This window comes from Zingiber officinale, chromosome 3B (assembly GCF_018446385.1).
Source record: "Zingiber officinale cultivar Zhangliang chromosome 3B, Zo_v1.1, whole genome shotgun sequence".
Taxonomy (NCBI): domain Eukaryota; kingdom Viridiplantae; phylum Streptophyta; class Magnoliopsida; order Zingiberales; family Zingiberaceae; genus Zingiber; species Zingiber officinale.
The window spans coordinates 95734911-95752796 of record NC_055991.1 but is presented as its reverse complement, the minus strand read 5'-3'; the positions used below and the strand labels follow the sequence as shown (position 1 = coordinate 95752796).

The 17886-nt window shown below is 37.1% G+C and overlaps 1 protein-coding gene across 4 annotated transcripts in view; it reads left to right on the top strand.

Moving 5' to 3' along the window:
* The window catches only part of LOC121967135, a 78536-nt gene that overhangs the window by 17021 nt on the left and 43629 nt on the right, over positions 1-17886 (top strand). For all 4 annotated transcript variants that reach the window (XR_006107652.1, XR_006107651.1, XR_006107653.1 and 1 more), the window contains one exon: positions 14333-14403. Coding sequence is in view for 1 of the 4 variants with exons in the window: in XM_042517178.1 (XP_042373112.1) it covers positions 14333-14403 (71 nt within the window). In the remaining 3 variants the exon portion in view is untranslated. The remainder of the gene's footprint in view (positions 1-14332; positions 14404-17886) is intronic.

Here is a 17886-nt window from a genome sequence, read left to right as displayed (position 1 = left end):
TAAATTATATCTAAAATTTTTAACATACAAAACTTTCTTAATAATAAAATGGAAATCTAACTCAATGCTATCTGACCTGAGCACTTGTAGCTTATTATTGTTTTTGAAGCCGACCATATTTAACTTTTTGAGGTTGAGGCTGGTGAACTTTATTATATGTCTGTAGCACCTGTTATTTAACATCCATTTGTTTTGACTCTATTGTTCCTGCATTCAAATAATGAATTTGCTATTTTGCTACCCAATATGATTTATGTCCAACCTTGTTAACTAAGCTAAACTTAGGAACCCAAGTGTTCTCACATCTAATATTATCATTTGGTTTTCTACTTAACAAACACATGCATGAACAATGTTTGACATTTGAGTTAAACCCAAGTCTAGGTTTGTTGTACATGGCCCGACCCAAGTATTATGTCTAAATACTTAGTCTAACGTGAACCTTTCCAATAGTGACTTTAACTTGAGCTTTCAACAAGGAATTCTCTTCCTCAAATTGTGAAACTTGTGTTGAGGTTCTCCCTTGAACCTGCTTAGTTGATAAACTAAGGTTAGTTCCCCCCTTCTCAAGGAGTGATTTAACTCTAGATTTGGATTTAGCTAAAGTTTTAGTCAAATATGCTATAATAGAGTGAAGTCTGTCAGTTTTAGGGTTTACCTAATCAGTTGACTCATTTGAGTTGCTAATCTCATCTTGATCTTGATCTAATTTTGAGCTTGAACATGAATCTGACTCAGTTTCTACTATCTTGATCACCATTTGCTTGGAGGGTTTGTTTAGTTCTTCCTCTAAATTTGAAGAAGATTCGTCCCTTGTTGCTTTTAATGCTTTCTTCTTCTTTGATTTCTTGGGTCTTTCCTCCTTATCCTTAAGTTGGGGCTTGTAGTCTGTTTTTATTGCATTTAAACCATCTTATGTTCCTTTTAATTGATTGGTCCTTCTTTTCTATCTCCTTTTTGGCTCCTTTTCAAGTGAGATCCTTCCTTCTCATTATTCCGTTCACCATATTTGCTATCTCTAAAGCTATATCTTCTTCATTGCTATTTGGTTCGGATTCACATTCGGACTCAATTTCAAGCTTGGATTTAGTCTTTGGCTTGGCTTTGGGCTTCATTACTTTACTTTTTTCCGTAACCAAAGTTATACCCTTCTCTCGCATAACAAAGTTAGTTGCTTATGCAATTTAAATTCACAAAATAATTTATCTGATTTAATATAAACAAATCTTGAGATACCTTATATGCATCCACTATGAACTCTCGTAAAGTAGTTTGAGGAATGCCTTAAATAGGTACCTGACCAAGTCAGTATTTTGAATTTGTTCCTCGATTACATGAAATCTGTTTAGTATTTCCATGAGCTGGCTTACTAATTCTCCATCTTTTATCTCATAGTTTTGCGTTTGACTCAATAGGAGATCTCATTTTGTTGTTCAAGAGTCAATAGTTCCCTTATAGAATTTGATTGGTTTCTCCTACAACCAAGGTTTAAAATCTCAACTCCTGTTGAGGTTCGTCCCAGATTGGAACAATACGGTTTCAGTATTGTATCATGCCGTGCAGATATGATTTTGATATTTTTTTATTTAAAATTAAATAATCTTCTAATAATAATAATTCAGCTATCTTAATTTAGAATGATCACAGGTGTACAAGATTATAAGTGTTTTATTAGGAATAATAAACTTGACAGATCTTTATCAAAAATTTTTAAATAAAAGACATATAATATTTCCTAAGTTGATTAGTAGAGACATTCTAAGATAAAATTATATGTTTCATATGTTCAGAAATAAGAATTCTAAAAGTAAAAAAAACTTAATATTCATGAATCTAAATTTAAAATTGATTCTATATTTTTTCTATAATAAGTATATAAATTAATTAAAAAATGTTACCTTATGTATAATAATTATATAAATTAACTATTTATTTATTTAAATTAATTATAATTTTAAATAATATATATTTAAAATGATAAAAAAATATCTACCAAATGTAATGAATTAGTTGACGTTTATATAAATATAAAATCAACAAGTGGTTCAATCTATTCCATTTAAATAAAACATATGTTATATATTAATATATATGTACTAACAATTAATATATGTCCTGAAGTATTGTTTTTTTGTTTCACATGTTCAAATATATTAAACATAAATACAAAGCTAATTATGGATGATGTTCCACATAATCATTCCACATATTGCTTGCAATTTCATCATGTACATTTCCCATCTAAGCTGGCTTGAATCAATTGGAATCGACTCTTGATCACTAAAATCACCTTCGACTCCAGACATAAGCATATCATCAGAAGAGTTTTCCATAAACAAATTATCCATTGCATGATGCCGACGTATGAAATTATGCACCGCACAACATGCAACTGGAATTAATCTTTGTCTAGTAATTAGATAGTTTGGCATATCTTTTAAAATTCGGAACCTTGCTTTGAGCACCACAATGCATCGCTCTATAATATTATGACATGTTGTGCTTATAATTGAATAACACTTCCTTCCCCCTTGGTCTGCCTTGCTCCCGATAATCTCGTAAGTGATAGCGTCGACCTCGATACGGAGCGAGAAACCCCAGCATGTTTGGGTAACCATAATCAACAAGATAAAATTGATCTGTGATAGTGTTTCCATATTAATGATGTAAAACATCAACATAAATAAATATATAGAGAGAGTTTTATATGTTATTTACCACCGCAAGGTTTAGGAAAATTATTTTCATGCCTTGTCAATGCGTCTATGAATACCCTGGAATCATCTGCTGTCCCCTCCCAACCAATATACACAAATGTGAAAAGCATATCGAAGTTGCTTGCAAGCATCACATTTTGTGTAACAATAACCTTTCTACCACGAAAAGATGTCTGAATTAACGATGGTGCCCATGCCGACATGTGAGTCCCATCGATAGCTCCAATACAATTCTAAAAATGCACAATGTGTAACTAAGGATAAATTGTTAATGTAAGTAGACACATTAGTGTATGCGAGGATGGATGCCATTGTGTTCATATGGTCGAATAATATATGTGCCCAAGGTACAAATAGCTCATAGAACTCGTTTGAACCACTTGCTACTAGTGTAGAATGAATGTTGAAATTGATTTGCACATATTCGATGTCGTGTGTTGTGCCCGACAATTAGTAAGAACAGAGCGACACCTTCTTCAACTGTAACTTTCTTTCCATCTTGCAATATATTAATCTCTTTTAATGTTCTACAAAAACTCACAAATACATGTTTTGACATACGGAAATTGTCAAAGCAAACTTGGGGGTGTCTATCAAGTATTTCTTGTATATACATCCTTCCAATAAGAGATGAAGTTCGACACGACATTCGATCAATATATTCAAGATATTCAGTCATCATGTCATGAGAAAAATCATTTGCGATACCCAAAACTATTAACAAATTGATATCTGGGCCCAATTCATTAGATTCATCATCAGAGCTTGACATGCTATGCAACAAACCAATATTAAAATCAACACACACATGTATAAAATTACCAAGAGATTTATCTCATAAACAACCAATAAATAATTCATATTGAAAAGCTCAACATAGGCTTCAACATTAAATTCCAAATTATAAAACAAGCCTTCAATATTCAAGCCAAGAAATCAAACAAACTCCATTAACATTAAGTAGTTTTCGGCTAGGTAATAAAAGCACTCCCCATCAACTTGGCAACATATAATCCTACACATGCTCAAGATTGAGGCAATCCAACCAGTCAGCTCTCCTATTTGATGGAATTTTCATGAAAATTTCACGTAGACAGGTTTAAGGAAAGCTTCGGTAGCTTTTGTGTACGCTTGGGTAGATAATGATTCCATCCCATTTAAAATTTGCATGCACATCTCTATAGAGTAAGGATCATTGAACACGCTAGTTCCAGAAGAGCAGGATATATCTTGTTCACGTTCTAACTTGGCAGCCCTCAACTCTAGGTTATTTTTGCCTAGAAATGAATTCTCCACTCAGCTGTTCCATGGTATTACTCCACTTGTCCATACAAGCCTCATATTTTTCAATTCTTGAAAGTTTAGGATCTGTACGTTGCCGACTATATGGATGATTCTGCAACACGCCGCCACCAATTATTAGGTTCCCCTCCGACATCCTCATTCTCGTCATCAACGACTTCAACATATGAGTTAACACCTCTATTAATGAATGCTTCTTCGAGCTCTCTCTCTTCATCAGATGTGGGAGGTAATTGAGTAGAAGCCCTGTGCATATCACCTGTTGTAGTTGTCCCACCGAAAACTTCACTAAGAATGTTAAAATGATCACAACCTTCCTTTTGTATTGCCTTTTACTCCCTTTTATTTTTCTGTACCATTGATTAGGAAAGCATTTTATTATACACTAGCATACAATAAAAATATATATTTGAATGGATAAAAATATTTACCATATAAAATTCTGCCCACACTTCCTCTGGAGCATTCACTTTACCGGTGTTTGGATCCATTGTAACTCCAATATGAGCAAGCAATGCAGCAAAAAGTCGTTGCCGGGTGCGTAGATGATTCCATTTACCTTTGAGCCTATTGACACCATAATTCATCTTCGTAGTTAGATATAATTCTTTGTTGATCTCCTCCCAAACTGTTTTACTAAAGGTAGATGTTTGTAGCTTATTTTGCTTCGTTTTATCGTAAATGATTTCGACAAACACGACAACATTAGCCTTTGACCACTCATATTTCTCCACATCGATATGACACAATAGAATGAAGAACAGTAAGAACAATAGAATTAAGGAAAATGGAAAAGAATGTCAGATCTCTTTATATCTTTCTAAACAATGCATGCAAATAGTATATTCAAATTTTAATACAAGATTAACTCCACAAGTCATGGCGATATTTTACAGAATTCCTTGTGAGCTATAAAGAATTCAACTAAGAAAGCAAAAAAATTGTCATTCAACTCTGATCCACTCATCTTCATGTGGAAACTCAAAACATAATCAGTTTGTATCAGGGAAATAATTGTTTGAGCTAAAGGAACAAGATACATGATGTTAAAAATTAATATCATACGAGATTAAGTCAAAGGTTGAAAATCTGCCATGGAACAAATTGAAAATATGACTTTGATGCTTACACGATCTGGAATAAGTAGAGGTGGGTGTAGATAAATGCACCGAAATTTTGGCACAGCAAGATCACGACGAAAGGGAAGAGGAAGCCCAGTAGACGGAAGGGATTGCACGCCCAATTTATGGAGGAGGTGACGGAAGGGATCACGTGCATAATTTGTCGAGGAGGCGACAAACGGAAGGGATTGCGCAAAAATATAGAGGAGGCGAGCCTGACAGACGGGGATGCAGGACCAGCAAAGGGCTGGCGGTGCATGAGCAACAGGTGGCGAAGGAGGAGCGGTGGCGCTACGGAAGCTCCACAAAAGGGAAGTTAGGGCATGGGAAGAGGGGTGGTGGAAGTGGCGTTTTAGGGCACGGGGAGAGGAGGAGCGGAAGTGGCGTTTTAGGGCACGGGGAGAGGCACGGGAGTCGGGAGGAAGGGAGATGAGGAAAAAAGAAATTGGCGATAAGAAAACGCCAATTTTTTGACCGCATTTTCCTATTTTTCGACCGCATTTTCATATTTTCGACCGCGTTTTCATTTTTTTTTTTGAAAACGACGTTTAGACGTTTTCTAGTTTTCTGAAAAATGATATCTCATTTTTTGAAAAACAGAGATACAAATTATCAACCAAACATGTTTTCTATTTTTACAAAAAATGAAAATAGAAAATAATCAAACCAAACCCCCCTTAGTTTTTCATCTTTGTTTTTTCTAAATAAGAATAATTTTGCTTACCATTTTCCATATTAGCCTACCAAATACATTTTCCAGTTTTCTTTTCTATAAAATAGAAATTCAGTCTATCATACCAAACACATTTTTTATTTTCTAAAAACTATAGTCGAAAATGCAAAAATAGAAATAGAAAATGAAAAGTAGAAAATGAATAAATTTTACAAACCAAATGCACCCTAAATATCTTAATATTCATGAATCTAAATTTTAAATTAATTCTATATTTTTTCTATAATAAGTATATAAATTAATTAAAAAATGTTACGTTATGTATAATAATTATATAAATTAACTATTTATTTATTTAAATTAATTATTATTTTAAATAATATATATTTAAAATGATAAAAAATCAGAATATTAATTAAATAGTAAAACAGAAAAAAATATAAAATAATTAAAAAATATTAAAATATTAAAATATGAATATGATTTATTAAAATTTTTTAAATTTTTTTTAGAATTTTTAAATAAAATTTAAATTAGTAAAATTAATTTTCAGAATATTAACTAATAAAATTTATTATTATTATTTTTAAAAATTTTAAATATATTTATATTTTGTTGGGATAATTTAATTAGGCTATATAAAAGTCTCTTCAAAATATCACACTTAAGTTAGAAAATATTTGAATTAATTAAATAAAAATATTTAATTTTTAACAGTAAAACCCTAAATTCAAGATCTTCTGGGCACGCTCCTCCGGCGGTGCCAGAGAGTCGCAGGGGACGTCTTTGGCGCTACTGGAGAAGTCGCAGGACTTAGGCGCCACTGGAGGAGTCCTGCGACTCCTCCGGCGCTGTCAGAACTCCTCCGGAGGCGCCGGAGGCGTCCTGCGACTCCTCCGGCGGTGCTGGTCGCGATGGAATAGTGACATGCCTTGTGTCCCGCGACGTCAAATGCGCGCGATTGTCGAGCGCGCACGATTGTTGAGCATGCGCGAATGTCGCCCGATGACGAGCGCGCACTATTGTAGTGCGTGCGATTCCTCTGTCGCGTGCACGCGATGACATCATGACAAAATTGTGCGACAATCAATTGTCGCACGCGATGACGGTCCTTTAAAAAAACATCCTAGGTTGGTCTAAGCAAAAAATCAATTTTTTTCTTCTATAAGGTCATATATTAAAAAATAATATTAATTCTTTACATTGGCTCACCCAACAACCCACTTGAGCATATCTATATACTTTACCACTGTAATTGTGATAAAATATTACTAACGGTTGAATTGATTTTTGTATTTGCAAGAAAAAAATACACCATTGTTACTCACCCGTTTTAGTCAGTGTCATTCAGTTCTAAAATGTTCCTTATGTGCAATAGACAAGAACAAGGAGTGGCAACTCCGTAGTCTTGTTTCTATTATGTGGTGAAATTACTGCCTGTGTGTTAATTACTACAGCTTTACAAATACATTCTTATGTATTTATAATATGTTATATAGGTGGTCCTCAATAGATATAGGTCCATGGCAATACTTTTGTCGACTTCATCATCAGATGCGCTAGAATTCTTCTTAATAACAACAAAGCTTATCAGCAAAGGCCATAACTCAAGAGAACCAAGTAGTTTTCATTTACACTCCATAAAAACACTTATCCACTTTCATACAGCATTCTATCATCAAATATCACTGTCACCTCTATTATGAAACATTAAAGACATTCATTGTGTTAGATGCCTCTAGGTAACTAACAAACAGAATAATTGTCTCAAGTCCATCTACACTAAGTAAGCATTTTTCTATTTACACTTCCAACAAAGACTAAATCAATTTTCTTGCACCCATCTTTCATATACTAGATGGAATGGTGTATCTTCTATTTTGAAAAGTTGAAAGCATGCCATTGTTGTCAGGGATCCCTAGGTAGCGACCTTAAATGAATAATTGGTTTGAGTGCAGTCTTAGGAAATATGACATTTACCAAAGGCGACACCTACACCTATTTCTCTAAATACTCCACCCAATCGGTTTTGCCCAAACAATTTTTTCCCAACCAACAATCAATTGGCAGTTGATTTTTGATCATCGAACACCTTTGACCAATAAGTGTTTGACGGCTAGTAGTCAACTAGAACTTTTGCTCAAAAATACTTGACAGCCTCATAGGGCTCAAATTATGAAAAAAAGCATATATAGAGGGAAGCATCAGAGATGCAATGATGCCTAGTTGACACAAATCTAAGATTTCTAGGGTCGTCAAACACTTTTGATCACGAGTGTTAGATGACGGTATAGGCCTCAAAATCAAGAATAGAGAGTAGTATAGATAGACTCATTGAACCACTAGGGGGTGCTATGGTGCCCATCTGACATAAATTTGTAGCTTTTAGAGTTGGGTTGTTAAGAATTTTTAGCCAAATGTGTTTGATGATCCCTATAGGCCTCAAGATCAAGAAAAAAGTAGCATAGGCCAATTTGATGCCCATTTGACCTGAATTTTAGTCTCTTATATCACCAAATACTTTTTCCCAAAAGTACTTGATGGGTCCTCAAATTCAAGAGAAAATGCCTTCAACAAATATAGGATACAATGATGCTTATTTGACATAGATCTGAGGCCTCTAAGATTGTCACACACTTTTTGTCAAAATCCTTGGGGAAAAAATGACATATACTAAATAAATAATCATTAGAAGTGCAATGATATCTATTTGGTATGAATTTGAGGCCTCTATGGGCATCTAACACTTTTGGCCAAAAGTTCTTGATGATCTTATATTCGTCAAAGTTAAGATAAAAGAGCATAGATAGACAAAAATAATTAGGACTGTAATGGTCTTCATTCAACACAAATTCAAGCTCTCTAGGTCCATCAAACATTTCATTTGCTGTCTTGGATTTATTTATTTTTCTCTTTCTTCCAATTTCAGGTAGTATTGAACCTGTACAAAGTAAAACCTAAAATCTCGTATCTAGGAACCACGAGTTAGGCCTTTATATAGAAAAGAAGAAAGAAGCCAAAAGACCAAACTACCCCTATACTTATTCTAACACTCCCCCTCAAGCTTGAGAATATAGATCATATACACCAAGCTTGTTACATATGTAGTCAATCCGAGGATCTCTAAGTGATTTAGTGAATATATCTGCTAGCTGATCATTTGAGTTGACAAAACTAGTAGATATTTCTCCAGATATGACTTTCTCTCTGACAAAGTGACAGTCAACTTCAATATACTTTGTTCTCTCATGGAAGACTGGATTGAGGCAATATGCATAGCGGCTTGATTGTCACATATGAGTGACATTTGTGTAACCTCTCCAAACCTTAGTTCCTGAAGCAACTGTTTTAACCATATAAGTTCTTGACTAGCAATAGCCATAGCTCGATATTCTGCCTCTGCACTGGATCTCGCCACAACATTCTGTTTTTTGCTTTTCCAAGAAACAAGGTTACCTCCGACAAATATACAAAATCCAGAAGTGGATCTTCTATCAGAGGGAGATCCTGCCCAATCTGCATCAGAATATCCCACGACTTAAGTATGTCCTTTGTCTTCATATAGAAGACCCTTTCCTGGTGCACCCTTGATATATCGAACAATGCGAGTCACTACATCCCGATGTTCTTTGCATGGAGAGCTAAGAAACTGACTTACTACACTTACTGCAAATGAGATATCCGGACGAGTGACAGTAAGGTAGCTTAGTTTCCCTACCAATCGCCTATACCGTTCAGGATCTGAAAAAGGCTCCCCCTGATTTGGTAGGAGCTTGACATTAGGATCCATGGGATTGTCGACTACCTTTGAGTTTAACATTCCTGTTTCTTCCAAAATATCCATTGCATACTTCCTTTGGGATATAATGATCCCATCTTTAGACTGTGCCACTTCTATCCCAAGAAAATATTTGAGTTTGCCAAGATCCTTTGTCTGGAAATGTTTGAAAAGATGTTGTTTTACTTGTGAAATCCCAAGATGATCATTACCTGTGATGACAATATCATCAACATAAACCACTAGATGACCAACCAGTAGATGAGTGGCGATAAAAAGCAGAATGATCAGCCTCTCGAGTCATGCTAAACTGCTGAATTACGGTACTAAATCTATTGAACCATGCTGGGTGATTGCTGAGACCGTATAAAGATTTCCATAGGCGACAAGACCAGAAGACTCTCCATGAGCAATAAAACATGGAGGTTGCTCCATGTAGACTTCCTCGAGCAGGTCACCATGTAAGAATGTATTTTTGATGTCCAACTGATAAAGGGGCTAATGGCGAATTGCAGCAATGGACAGGAATAGACACACAGAAGATATCTTGGCAACAGGAGAAAAAGTGTCCCCATAATCCAATCCAAATACCTGAGTATAGCCTTTAGCGACAAGACGAGCCTTAAGCCGATCAACCATGCCGTCTATACCAACTTTCACCGTAAACACCCATCGACAACCAACCACTGACTTCCCAGGTGGTAGAGGAACGAGGTTCCAAGTTCCATTACTCTGTAAGGCACTCATTTCATCAAGCATAGTCTGTTTCCATCCTGGATGGGCAAAGGCATCATCTACAATCTTTGGAAGAGAAACAAATGGCAAGGAAGAAAGGCAAGAATAATAGAAAGGAGAAAGACGATGATAGCTCAAAGAAACATAATGAGGAGAAGGATTACGAGTGGAACACATACCTTTTCGAAGTGCAATGGGAATATCAGACTCAGGAAATGAGACCGGAGGAAGCGACGAAGGACTTGGCTCCAAAGATGTGCCACAGCAGCGTCGATGTTGGCCGGCGGCAAAGCAGAACGAGTACGACGTTGATAAACCTGCAAAGGAGGAGGCGAGGCTGGAGAAGATAGAGGCGCCTCTGGAGGACAAAAGATAGTCACTGGCGCAGGTGGAGAGGGAGAAACCTCGACCTGTGAAGCGGAAGGAGCAAAAAAAGAAACCGACTCAAAGAATGTGACATCAGCAGAGATGAAGTACCGACGAAGGGTAGGAGAATAACACTTGTACCCTTTCTGAGACCGTGGGTACCCAAGGAAAACACACTTATGAGACCGGGGAGAGAGCTTGTCAACGCCGGGATCAAGAGCATGAGCAAAACATATAGAACCAAAGACCCGAGGTGGTAGAGGATGAAGAGACTGATGTGGATAAAGTACCTAATGAGGTATTTTGCCCTGGAGAGTGGATGAAGGCATGCGATTGATGAGATAACACGCAGTAAGTACGACATCACCCCAAAACTGATGAGGGACATGAGAATGGAGAAGGAGAGTCCGAGTCGTTTCAAGGAGATGACGATTTTTGCGTTCTGCAACCCCATTCTGTTGAGGGGTATGAGGGCAAGACGTGCGATGCAACACGCCATGAGATGTCAAGAAGGTACGAAACTGAGTAGACAAATACTCGCGTGCATTATCACTTTGTAAAATTCGAAGGGAAGTACCAAATTGAGTTTTTATTTTAAGGAAAAAGGATTCAAAAATAGAAAATAATTCTGAACGATCCTTCATTAAATATAGCCATGTACAACGGGAAAAATCGTCTATAAGAGTAACAAAATATCTTGACCCCATTGTGGAAGAAATACGACTCGGACCCCAAACATCAGAATGAACCAAAGCAAAAGGAGACATAGCCCGACTCTCAATGCGAGGAGAAAAAGAACTACGAACATGCTTACCTAATTGACACGACTCACAAGATAAAGACTCTAAGTGAGAAAGACTAGGATGTAACTGTTTCAACTTATTAAGACCTGGATGTCCTAACTGAGCATGAATAAGTAGTGGAGATGTTGTCGCCGAACCAACAAAAGAGGGTTGTTGAAGCCGATATAGGCCATGGGATTCACATCCGAAGCCAATCATCCTCCCCGTACTCCGGTCCTGTAAGTAAACAGATGTGTTAGTAAAAGAAATGACACAGTCAAGAGATCGAGTAAGTTGACTTATCGACAATAAATTAAAAGGGGCGCCGGGAACATAAAGAACATTATGAATTGAAAGAGATGAAGAAGGATGAACAATACCAATACCCTGGGATTGAGTTTGGGAACCATTGGCCTTGGTGACCGTTGGTAAATTACCAGAAGTAGTGAGAGAGGAGAAAAGGGATTTATTACCAGTGATATGATCGGTGACCCCTGAATCAAGAACCCAAGGACCCGAAGAACGAGACATGCTAGCAAAGGAAGTACCAGCGTCTGCAATGGTAGCAGTGGAACCCGAAGCCTGTCGATCCTCAAACCATTTCATAAAGTCAGTATAGGAAGGTGTTGAAGTCGAATCAGGTGTTAACTGTGAAGTGGAAGCTGAAGGAGCAACAGAACTCTGAACAATCTGAGCAGCACGAGGAGGACGACCATGTAGACGCCAGCATTTATCAATCGTGTGTCCCGGTCGGTGACAATGGTCACACCAAGGGCGTCCTTTGCCACCCTTGCGAGGTGGAGGTCCTTTGTGTCGAGAGACCAAAGCTGACGAGTCAACAGGAACAGAAGAAGGCATCTTCAAGACTTTGGCCGGGATACGGAGAAGAGTCGCCCAGGTATTTTCCATGGTAGCTTTTGTGGGGCTGTCTAGGATCTGGTCACGGACATGAGAGTAATCTGTAGGCAGACCATATAAAGCCAAAGACATAAAAAATTTCTTCCGATTTTTAAGCTCTTCAACAGGATCAGCCGCAGGTGGGAGCAGTTCATTGAAGTCACAAAGAATGCTAGAAACTGAACCCAGATAAGTTGACATTGAATCCTTAATCTGATTGACGTTGAGGATAGTCATGAGATCTTCACAAACTTGATAGAGTCGCCGAGAGGTGTTTGTAAAGAGTTGTTGAGCTTGTGTCCAAACAGCTTGGCAGGTTTTGTGAGTACGGAAAACATTCCTAAGAGATGAATGGATGGTGGCTCGGATAATACAACACAACTGAGCGTCAACCTTCTTCCACAGAGGACGATCGACGTCTTGAACATCTTCTTCAGTTTGAGTGAGATGTGTCTCATACCCCTATCCAACAAGCCAAAGTTCAATGTGAGATGCCCAGGAGATATAATTTTTACCATCCAACTGCTCAGAAGAGAGGGGTGCAGTAATTGGTTGGTAAAGATTGAGGTATCTGGCTTTAGAGCGCCAGATGTAGTCATGAATAGAACTATGAACCGGATTGCGCTTGCTTCTGTCAGAAGTGCTTCTTCTGGCGTCAGGCTTGTTGGCTGCTTGAACTCTCAAATCGGAAACAACAACTGGAAGGAGCTCCACCTCAACCGGAAAGGGCAAGGGCTGCCTCAACTTAATCTTAATCTAAGGGGTCCCTGGTTCCTTCCCCAATCCATTTCCATTCAATGAAAGAGGTACGGAAGCAAGACAGTAGGTTATGATAGCAGCTTTGCGTCACAGGTTCTTGGCTGCCGCAGAGAAGCTTGTTGGCTGCTGGAGACGGCAGAAAGAGAGTTCAGACCAGACGGTGGGAGATCAGACCAATTCCTTAAAAGAGAGACGGTGGGAGATCAGACCAGCGGCCGCCCGCCACGGGAGAAGAACCTCCGAGAGATCTTGGTCTAGGGTTGCCGCAAGTGGACAGGTGGCGGACGACAGCCGACCACGAAACACAGATGGCGGCCGAGCGGAGAAATTGAGGAAGGGAGTCGCCGCTGGAGAACTCACACGGCGCTCGCTGCTGGAGAGAGGCCCATTGCTGGAGGGTTGTCGCTGCTGGAGAACTCGCGCGGCAGAAAGGAAGGAGGCGGCGCGAGGAAGGAGGCGGCGTGAGGAACAGTAACTCGGGCGCAGCGCAAGTAGCTGCTCGCAGCGAGGGAGATGGCGTGACGAGGGAGATGCTCGCGGCGAGAGAGAGGCGCGGCGAGAGAGAGAGGCGCGGCGCTGACGAGGAGATGCTCGTGGCGAGAGAGATAAGGAAATTAGGTTTAGGGTTTTAACCTCGCTCTGATACCATGTACAAAGTAAAACCTAAAATCTCGTATCTAGGAACCACGAGTTAGGCCTTTATATAGAAAAGAAGAAAGAAGCCAAAAGACCAAACTACCCCTATACTTATTCTAACAGAACCTATTTCCCAATTTCATGACTGTGGTTGTAAGGTTGGTTTTTGTTTCAGTATGAAGTGTAAATTCTGCTCTGCGTCTTTAGTTGATCATATTTCAATAACCGCAATCATTATTTGCAGATTAATTTATGTTTTAAATTCATATGACAATTTTTACAATGAATCATGAATGTTCAATCTCAGTCTACCATTTGTTGAATTTTTAAGTTGTAGATTCTCATTAAAGTGAGAAAATAACACAATTTTAGTTTGAAATTATGCTATTTGCTTTATAGAATAACAAATGCATGATTTCCTTTACATAGCCTATGCTGTGATTTTAATAATTTTGTAGAAGTTTTTATTTTTTTGTACTGAGTTAATCTATATTTTTTGCATGGAGTATTTTCCTAAGTTATAGTCTCCAGAACCATAAATTTTCTTATCTATTTACTAATTGCAGTGGGATTCTTTGCGGATGTTGGAGGCCTTTATGTTTTTAGTCTCATAGTTTTCCTTTGTTTGTTAATACAGGTATTTTTATTTTATGCATCATTTACAGTGGTTCTTTCGTTTTGGTTGCAAATATTTGCCATGTATTTTCTTTTTCCTCTAAGCTAAATGTTTTTTTAATTAATTCTTCTTATTATTAGAATGTTTATTTTGAGATCATAAACAATGTAGAACCTTGAAGACATTTGAGTATTCTGATTTGAATGTAAACTAATAGTGGAATATTATTTTTGTCAAGTTAAAAATTATTATTTGAGATAAAAGAATAGACACCCTTTAATTTATCTTAGCAAACTATAATTATGCTAATTGAGAATTAGCTAATTGACATATATATTAACTAAAATATATACAGATAGTATAGCAACAAATATACACACTCCCCTTCACATTAAGCATAAATATTAATCATACGCAACTTGTTACAAAGATAATTAACCCGAACCTCATTTAAAGCTTTTGTAAAAATATCCTCTAGTTATTCTTCAGTCTTCACATATCTCGTAGAAATCAAGCCTTGTTGAATTTTCTCATGAACAGAAGAACAATTAATTTCAAGGTGCTTACTTCGCTTGATGCAATATGAAGAGCTCTTGATTATTACACCATAGTTTTGCTCGTATTGAAATTTTAAGTCCTACTTCAGTCAAAAGTTGATATGTCCACGTTATTTTACATAGACTTTGCCATAACCCTATATTCTAACTTTGCACTAGATTATGACACAACGTTTTATTTCTTACTCTTTTATGAGACTAAATTTTCTATAACAAAGATAACTAACCTGAAGTAGATTTTCTGTCCATTTTAGAACCTGTCTAATCTGCATCTGAAAAACATTCGAGTGTGCCCATGATTTACATATACGATACTCCGTCCGGGTGCTCCCTTCAAATAACACAAAATTTGATGTAACCCTACCGAATGATGAATGGTTGGAGATGACATAAGCTGACTAACAATACTAACCGAATATATAATATCTGGATGAATCACAGTAAGGTAATTCAACTTTCCAACCAACTTTTGATATCTCTCAGGATGTTCAAATAGTTTCCCATCTTGTGAGGTGTATGTTTTGAGTCATTGGAGCACTAATTTGCCCCAATTTTGCTGTCTCACTTAATAGGTCGAGGACATATTTTATTTGAGATAGAAATAAACCTTTTTTACTCGTAACTTCAACACCAAAGAAATACTTTAGCATCGTCTTTCGTGTTAAACTGAATATGAATGAAAGATTTAATAGATGAGATTCCTGTAGTATCACTTTCAGTGATAACAATATCATTCACATACACAGCTGACAGAATGACTGCTTGTAGAACACAATGGTTATACTTGCTTTTTAACATACCAAAATTTTCAACAATCTAACTAAAGTTTCCAAACCAAGCATGAGGATTCTGTTTCAAACCATACAAAGATTTTCGAAGATGACAAACTCGCCCTTGACTCCCCCTGAGCAACAAAACTAGGATGTTGCTCCATATACACCTCCTCTTGAAGATCATCATGAAGAAAAGCATTTTTTATATCAAGTTGATGTAAAAGTTAATGATGAGTAGCGACCATTGAATTAAATAATCGAATAGATGTCAACTTTGCAATCGGAGAAAAGAGTGTCCGAATAATCCGCACCATAGGTCTAAGCATAACCTTTAGCGACAAGTCGAGTTTTTAATTTGGTAATTGACCCATCCGAATTGATTTTAACTGCAAATACTCATTTGCATCCGCTTCCCTAAAGGTAGAACGACCAAGTCCCAAGCGCCATTGTCATCTAAAGCATTCATCTCCTTTATCATTTCATCTTTTCAACGAGGATGAGATATGACCTCATAGATAGTTTTACGAATAGAGATAGAGTTAAGTGAAGCAATAAAAGGACAAGAGGAAGATAAACCGTTATACAAAAGAAAAGAAATAGAATAAGTGCACTGGCGTTTACCTTTGCGTAACACAATAGGAAGATCATCGCTCGGTACTGGATCTGATGATTAAGTAGTAGGTTAGTACATGAATCAAGAGGTTGACACCTGTAGTAGACTTGAATAATAGGAGTCTTGATTGGATTTGATTTGGGGACTATTGCAAAGGATGCGATAGAATACACCAACAAATCATCATCCTCCCTTTGACGAGTCGGAATAGGTGAGGACCGGAAATGAGGTGTGTCTTCCATGAAGATAACATCAATTGAGGTAAAATATTTGTTAATACTGGGAACTTTTCTGAAGATGAGAATAACCAAGGTAGATACACTTCAAAAATTTGAGATCTAATTTAATGACATGTGGATGAACATCTCGAACAAAACAAATGCTACCAAATATCCTAGAGTTAACAAGAAATGACTTATTGGGAAAAAGGATTTTGCAAGGGATCTCAGAGGATGACATGCGATTAATAAGAAAACATGTTAGAGAAACTACATTGGCCCAAAAATCTTTGGGAACTATTATTTGAGATAAAAAGAATTCATACTTTTATTGACAATTAGCCTAATCGATAGATATATTAACTAATAATACAAATAATATGGTAACTAATATATTTAATAATATCATAACTAATATATATGATAATATGGTAACTAATATATACAAATAATACTCTTCAAGTTGAAGTATAAATATTAATCATACCCAACTTGTTTCAAACATAATCAACTTGAACCCCATTTAAAACTTTTATGAAGATATCCTTAGTTATCTTGTAGAAATCAAGCTTTGTTGAATTTTCTTACGAAGAAAATGATAATCAATTTCAATATGCTTAGTTCGCTCATGAAACACAGAATTCGATGTATTATGAAGAACAACTTAGTTATCACATCACAGTTTTGCTGGTATTGAAGTTTTAAGTCTTACTTCAATAAAAGTTGATATATCCATGTTATCTCACACACAAATATATTCTGACTTTGCACTGAATTGTGACACAATATTTTGCTTCTTACTCTTTTATGAAAATAAATTCTCTCCAATAAATATATAATAACCTAAAGTAGATTTTCTATCCATTTTGGAACTTGCCCAATCTGCATTTTAAAAACATTTAGTATGAGTGTGCCCATGATACCCTGTCCATAAACTGAGTGAACAACACTAACCGAATATGCAATATTTAGATGAGTCATGGTAAGGTAATTCAACTTCCCAACTAATCTTCGATATCTCTCAGTGATCCTGTCCGAAAGTCGAGTCGACAGATACTGGGGATGTGACGCTCCTGTTGACTGTGCGAAGACTCCGAGCGAAGCGGACCTGCAACCACAACCACGTCAGTGCCGAGCCAGGGAAGGGTTCCCGGCGTTGGCCCTCCGACGTTCAAGTCAGTCACCGGCGATGTGGAAGTAGTAGAGCGAAGAAGTAGAAGAACAGTAGCAACAGTAATGTGCGCATACCTTCGACGAAGCTTGGACCTCTTTATATAGGGCTCCTGTAGCACGCGTGCACACTTCCCAAGGCGTGCACGCTTCTCGAGGCTTTTCTTGAAAAG